General features: G+C 53.2%; 1 protein-coding gene across 1 annotated transcript in view; it reads left to right on the top strand.

The window, feature by feature from the left end:
- The window catches only part of LPAR2 (lysophosphatidic acid receptor 2), a 7,373-nt gene extending 2,129 nt beyond the window's left edge, over positions 1–5,244 (top strand). The window contains exons 2-3 of the mRNA XM_021382737.1: positions 3,099–3,841; positions 4,716–5,244. Coding sequence (XP_021238412.1) covers positions 3,109–3,841; positions 4,716–5,017 — 1,035 coding nt within the window. The 5' untranslated portion in view covers positions 3,099–3,108 and the 3' untranslated portion in view covers positions 5,018–5,244. The remainder of the gene's footprint in view (positions 1–3,098; positions 3,842–4,715) is intronic.
- The last annotated feature ends 2,014 nt before the right edge of the window (positions 5,245–7,258 follow it).

The raw sequence follows: 7,258 nt of genomic DNA, 5'->3' as shown, positions 1-7,258 counted from the left end.
GAGCCCTGGTGCCACTGCAGTCCCTTCCTCCCTGGGCATCCATGTGTGTAACTGCAAGTGACTGTTCCGACTTCAGCAGCGGTTTGCGGTCCTGTTTGGGGTTTTGTTTTTAAAGCCCTTGTTGGGAGCTGAGAGTTTGAAGCTGTTTTGCTGTCAGAGCGGCCTCTCCCAAATTCCACCTCTCGTGGATTCCACCTCTCCCCGACCGCAACGCGATCGCTGCTCGTCCCGCTGTGATTCACAGCGCTCATCCCGACCCGGAGCCTTCCTCCCTTCCTCCCTCATCCTTTCCTTTCTGCTTCTCCAGCCCAAATTCCTGCTGGGGGTATTCTGCCAAATCTCCGCACGAGATCTCAGCAGAAAACACTCGTTGGGGTTTTTTGTTGTTGTTGGTGGTGGTGGTTTTGTTTTTAATCCTTTTGCTGAGTTGTTGGACCAACGCTGGTCTCCCAAACGGCCCAATGACCTCTTCCCAGTATGTGTCTCTCCCCTTTTCCCAGTATATACGTGCCCCTCTCTCCCCTTTTCCCAGTATATACGTGCCCCTCTCTCCCCTTTTCCCAGCGGAGATTAAAAGTTCAGCGCAGCGCCAAACCTGACTGCGTTGTTTGCGCAACTCTGCGCTGGGTGCGGGCGATAACGAGCCTGATTAATGACCTCACCTCCCTGCTGCTAACGAGCTGGGCCGAGAGCTGCAGCGTCCGGGAATGCGGAGTGCGCTGCCAGAGGAGCAGAGGACGGTTTCGTTGGGACTGCGGGAGTCTGTGCTGGGATCAGGGGGATTAAAATGTTCTGTGGGGAGGGATGGGAGGGTCCTGACAGGTCAACCAGGGAGCGGTTGAGTTCAAAGAGTCCTTACAGATCAATAAAGGAATGGCTGGGTTGGAAGGGTCCTTACAGGTCAACCAGGGAGTGGCTGGGGGGGGATGGAAGGTTCCTTACAGATCAGTCAGGGAATGGTTGGGTCCTCACAGGTCACCCTTGGAACCAGGGAATGGTTGAGGTGGAAGGGTCCTTAAAGGTCAAGCAGGGAATGTTTGGGGTGGGGTGGAAGGGTCCTTACAGGTCAGTCAGGGAATGGCTGAGTTGGATGGGTCCTTACAGGTCAACTAGGGGATGGTTACAGTGGGGTGGAAGGATCCTTACAGATCAGTCAGGGAATGGCTGACTTGGATGGGTCCTTATAGGTCAACCATGGAATCAGGGAGTCGTTGGGGTGGAGGGGTCCTTACAGGTCATCCTTAGAGTCATAAGACCATAGAAATGAGGTTGAAGGAACTGTGTCCCTGTTCAGCGCCAGGGGGTGGGACCTGATGGCCTTTCCATGTCCCCTCCACCCTGATCTTCTCTATGATTTGCAGAACTCTCTGTGTCACGCGTCGCTTCGCATTTAGGTGTCTGTAGGACAGGAAGGGAAATGACCAGAGCTGTGAGCAGCCTTTGGAAAATAAACCTTTATCGTTATGCTCCTGAAAAACACCTGGTTTTGCTCCCAGCAGCTCCCCATGCCTCAAAGAAAAGTGGAAAGCCTTCTTCCCAGGAGTTGGCCTCTGTCATCCTTATGGTTCCGCTCTGACTCGGGATATCCTCCGAGTCGTGAGACTTCCACACCTTTCCCCTGTCAAATCTTCCCCCCAAATATAATGGGTTTTGGATGACAGCCCCGTTGCAGACCGGGAAGGGAGGGATGGAGAGCTCATGGGTTGCCCCTTGGAGGTATGAGGCGCTGGAATTGTGGGGGGCTGGAAGTGACTTTGTGATTCTGTGAGGTTCCGTGGTTCTGAGGTTCCACAGTTCTACAATCCCACAGTTCTGTGATTCAATGACTCTGAGGTTCTAAAGCTCTGAGGTTCTGGAACTCTGTGATTCTACAGTTCTTTGGTTCCACAATACTACAATCATTCCCATCACAACAATCCCACAACCTCTCCACGTCGCACTGCTCAGCAAAAACAAGAAGTGCTCATAGAACCCAAAGCAAAAATCCCGGGGGACTGCGGCAGCTGTGAACTCCCACCGCGTTGCTCGCGGCTGTCATTCAGCAGCAGACCGACACACGTGCTTTGTGGCCAGTTTGTTTCCCCAGTTCTGCACTGGGAGCACTGGGACAACAGAAATAGTTGTGTCTGCCGTCGTTCTCGTGCGACGGGAGGGGGGAGAGTCCCGGATCAGATTTGGCGGACGTCTCCCCGAGCGCTCAAGGTTCTGCCGTGACCTTGAAATGCGGCTCTGGAGATTCGGCCGTAGGAGACACGCCGTGCTGTTGCAGAATGTGGTTTCCTCCCTGGGGGGGGGTTCTTTCTGGGGTTCTTTGTGGGGTCGTTTCTGGGTGCATTGCTCTATTCCCCCCTGCCCTCCCCATCTCTGTCTGTGACAAAGGTGCTGTGCTAATGAGGAGGAAATTCTGTACTTGGAGGTGCCGGCCCTGCTGTGCGGTGTGGTGGGTACCCCATCCCTGGAGGTTCCTGAGGCCATGGATGGGGCCTGGGGCAGCCTGAGCTGGTGGGGGGCACCCGGCCCATAGCAGCGATGGGGCTCAGGGGGGTATGAGGTCGTTCCAACCCAACCGTGCTGTGATCCCATGGTTTTGTGACCTTTAAACGCTATATCTAAAGGATAAGGACCCCTCCAACCCATTCTAAAGTTCTCTGACCTTTCAGGACCCCTCCAATCCAATCATTCAATGTTTCTATGATTGTAAAGGACCCTTCCAACCCATTCTAAATTTCTCTGACCTTTCAGGACCCCTCCAATCCAATCATTCAATGTTTCTATGATTGTAAAGGACCCTTCCAACCCATTCTAAATTTCTCTGACCTTTCAGGACCCCTCCAACCCAACCATTCAATGTTTCTATGATTGTAAAGGACCCTTCCAACCCAACCCATTCTACGCTTCTATGACCCTTAAGGACCCTTCCAACCCATTCCATAGTTCTACGGTCCTTCAGGACACCTCCCACTCAATCTTTTCATATTTCTATGACCTTTCAGGACCCCACCCTCACTCCTTACCTTTCTCTCACCTCTCCACATCCTCCAACAACACCCTACCCGTGCCTGCGTCACCTCTCACCTCCCTCTCCCCCCTCCTTTCAGGGCTGCGGCCATGAAGCACTGTTTCTACAACGAGTCGGTGGGTTTCTTCTACAACAACAGCCGGAAGGAGCTCACCTCCTACTGGAGGACCAAGGACGTCCTGGTGGTGGCCCTGGGCCTGACCGTCAGCGTCATCGTCCTCCTCACCAACCTCCTGGTCATCGCCGCCATCATCATCAACCGCCGTTTCCATTACCCCATCTACTACCTCCTGGGCAACCTGGCAGCCGCCGACCTCTTCGCCGGCATCGCTTACATGTTCCTCATGTTCCACACGGGGCCAAGGACAGCCGAGCTCTCCCTGAAGACCTGGTTCATCCGTCAGAGCCTCCTGGACACCAGCCTGACCGCTTCGGTGGTCAACCTCTTGGCCATCGCGGTGGAGAGGCACCAGACGGTGCTGACCATGCAGCTGCACAGCAAGATGTCCAACCAGCGCGTCATGATCTTGATTTTATGCATCTGGGTGATGGCTCTGCTGCTGGGGCTGATCCCGTCCTACGGCTGGCACTGCCTCTGCGCCCTGGAGGAGTGCTCCAGAATGGCCCCGCTCTACAGCCGCAGCTACCTGACTTTCTGGGCCATCTCCAACCTCCTCGTCTTCCTCCTCATGGCGGTGGTCTACGCCCACATCTTCATCTACGTCAAGCGGAAGATGGGGCGGATGTCGGCGCACACCTCCTTCCACCCGCGCTACAGGGAGACCGTGGTCGGCCTCGTCAAGACGGTCACCATCATCCTTGGTGAGTTGGGGGTCGCTGGCTGGGGTCCTGACGTTCCCTCCAGGGTTGTGGGGTTGCTCCAATGCTCCTTCATTTCCCCCAGGGGTTGTGGGGTCACTACAACGTTCCCTCTGTTCCCTCTGGGGTTGTGGGGTTGCAGTGCTATTCCTTTCGTTCCCCTGGGCGTCGTGGGGAGGGGATCTGCTGAGGAGCGAACCCACAGATCGATGGGGAAGGAGGGGATCTGGTGAGGAGCAAACCCACAGATCTATGGGGAAGGAAGGGATCTGGTGAGGACTGAACCCACAGATCTATGGGGCAGGAGGGGACGCGTTGTGCTGAAGGAGACACCGTATCAGAATGTGGCAGTGCCTCCTAATTTGCTCCTGGAAATTGTTTCCAGTGACCGTGATTTGGGAGAGGTGGGAGGGGACCACCAATGCCTCATTGCTCCGCATTTGTTGTTGAGTTCTCCCATTTCCACCCAACACAGAGAAAAAAAATGTAGAGGGAAACAGTGTTTTTCCCCTTTTAGCCTCTTTGTCCCCCACCCTAAAACACAGTGATCCCATTGAACATCCCTATTGGGAGCACCTGGGTAAGGCTGGAAGCCGTGTTTCCCCATTTCACTCTTTCCCCCCACCCTAAAACGCCTTGATTCCACCAAGCATCCCTATGGAGAGTGGGGCAGGAAGCCATATTTTCCCCATTTCTCTCTTTTCGCCCACCCTAAAACACAACGATCCCATCCATCACCCCCTGGGTGAAGCCTGACGCTGCCTTTCCCCATTCATCTCTTTTTCCCAAACCTAAAATGCTTTGATTCCACCCAACACCCCACGGGAAGTGAGGCAGGAACCCAGCTTTCCCCTAACGAGGGGCCGTCTCTCTGCAGGCGCCTTCGTGATCTGCTGGACCCCCGGGCAAGTGGTGCTGCTGTTGGACGGGCTGGGTTGCAAGAGCTGCAACGTTCTGGCCGTGGAGAAATACGTCCTCCTGTTGGCCGAGATCAACTCGTTGATCAACGCCATCGTCTACTCTTATCGGGACAACGAGATGCGGAGCACGTTCCGGAGGATCCTCTGCTCCGTCTGTTATCGGAACCCCAAATACACCCCCACGGCGGTGAAGCTGAACGCTGCCGACCGCGGGACGCTGTCTCCGAACGGGCACTTCACGGTGGACTCCTCCATTTGAGGCGTCGGCGTTGCTCGTTTTCTGAGCACAGGAGCGGAGGGAATCCCTCCAACGGGAGACATCGCGCTGCGGGGTGAGGATCCCCACAAACGCCCGTCACCCGTAAAGGACAAGAGGCTTTTATAAGGGACCACCGAACGGTTTGTTCATTAGCGTGCTTAATTAAAGGCTGTTTCTAAAGCCACCTTGGTTTCTTTGGGTTCGCTGCAAAGGTGACGGGAATCTCACGCGGTCGCCTCTCTGTATTTCTTGGGGGTACTGCAGTACGACCGCCTTCAGAAACAGCTCTTCCGATGGTTGCATGCCCCAAAAACCCCAAACTCTCCACTTCAACCCATTGCAGTGTTTCCCAAAGCGATCCAAGTCACGTTCCACCCTCTCCAGGAGAAGGATAGATTCTTCTCAAAGTCTCTTTGGGGAGGAATGCGCCAGAATTCCTCCTGGAGCCGCAGATTCCCCCTCTCTCAGTGTCTGTTCCGGAATTTCAGAGCATTCTGGGTTTTTTGGAGCACTTTGGTCCTGAAATGGAGAGTTGTGCTTCTGTTCTGCTCAGCGATGCCAGGCACCATTCACAAATCCAGTGCCCATTCATAAATGCGGAGTGAGTTCTGCTCAGCGATGCCAGGCACCATTCACAATTCCAGTGCCCATTCATAAATGCGGAGTGAGTTCTGCTCAGCGATGCCACGTGCCATTCACAAATCCAGTGCCCATTCATAAATGTGAGATGTGTTCTGCTCAGTGATGCCATGCCCCATTCACAAATCCAGTGCCCATTCATAAATGCGGAGTGAGTTCTGCTCAGCGATGCCAGGTGCCATTTACACATTCAGTGCCCATTCATAAATGTGGGATACGTTCTTCTTGGTGGTTGGGAGATCACAATTGCAGGGTGGATGCTGTTGACAATCGAATATTTGTGGCCAAGGAACAGTAAATAAGTTTCCCTCCCCTTCCCCGTCAAATTTGTAAGCGTGAATGTGAGTCAGTCCAAACTCTGAAGTTGGTGAAGGGCTTTTGGGAGCAGAGAGGTGAACAGGAGGCAGATTTTTTGGGGGGAGGGGGAATATTTTGTGTTTGAGGTTTCATTGTGGAGCTCTGGGTTTGTTTGTTTTTTTAATAAAAGAGCTGACCTGGCAGAGAAGACAACTTCCAGGAGGGATTGCCGCTGAAGTGTGTGCGTGGAATTTTTGCAGAACACGGTCAAGAAAGCGACTCTGCTCAGCTGATACCTCCTGGATCGACCAAAACAATCTCAGAATGCGGTTCCCACCTTTGTGTCCTGGAGAATTTGGGGATAAATGCTTTGTCCCTGGGTTTTAGAAAGGAGATTTGGGTTTTTTTTTCCTTGGGTCCCCCCAGTCTGAAGGTCTGGGGGAAAGGAGCAATGTCACTGTTGTGTTGTGATGTTGGGAGGGATGAAGGGAGAGATGGATGGAGGGAAGGAAGGAGGGAAGGAGGGATGGACGGATGCTGGCCTTGATGCTTGCATCCATTGCAAGTTGGATGGATGGATACTGACCCTGATGCTTACATCCACTGCAACTTGCTGCTCTGCCTTTGAGGCAGATTGCTGGAGTGTCTTTGTGAGTATCCTGGAGGGATTATGACCTCCAGAAAGAGATTGGGAAAGGATTCCATTATTTCCATCTCATAATCTCAGAAGAATTTTCAAACACCTCCACCACCAATCTTTTCACGCTCCATAAATCTGCAGCGTTTCCTGTGTCAGCCCAGTCCACATGGATGACAAGAGTCATCGAATCACAGAATGGGCTGGGTTGGAGGGAACCTGGAAAGGCCATCAGATCCCACTCCCCAGCACTGAACCGGGACACAGTCCCTTCAACCCCATTTCTATGATCTCATGGTTCTAAGGATGATCTTTAAGGACCCTTCCAACTCAACCACCCTTCGAACCCAACCACTCCCCGGTTGACCTGTAAGGACCCTTCCAATCCAACCATTCCCTGGTTGACCTGTAAGGACCCTTGCAATCCAACCACTCCCTGGTTGACCTGTAAGGACCCTTTGAATCCAACCACTCCCTGGTTGACCTGTTAGGACCCTTTGAGCCCATCCACTCCCTGTTTGACCTGCGAGGACCAAAATTAAACCCACAGAAGGTTTCTGAGTTCTTGACATATTTTCATTCTTTATTATTATGTCAGTAATGAGATGTGTTGCTCATAGGTGCCCACTGCATCGATCAAACTGTTCCAAAAGTGCGAGCTCTGATGT

The sequence above is a fragment of the Numida meleagris genome, unplaced genomic scaffold (genome assembly GCF_002078875.1).
Source record: "Numida meleagris isolate 19003 breed g44 Domestic line unplaced genomic scaffold, NumMel1.0 unplaced_Scaffold283, whole genome shotgun sequence".
Taxonomy (NCBI): Eukaryota; Metazoa; Chordata; class Aves; order Galliformes; family Numididae; genus Numida; species Numida meleagris.
The sequence above is the reverse complement of the archived record's forward strand: the minus strand, read 5'-3'. Positions and strand labels throughout refer to the sequence as shown.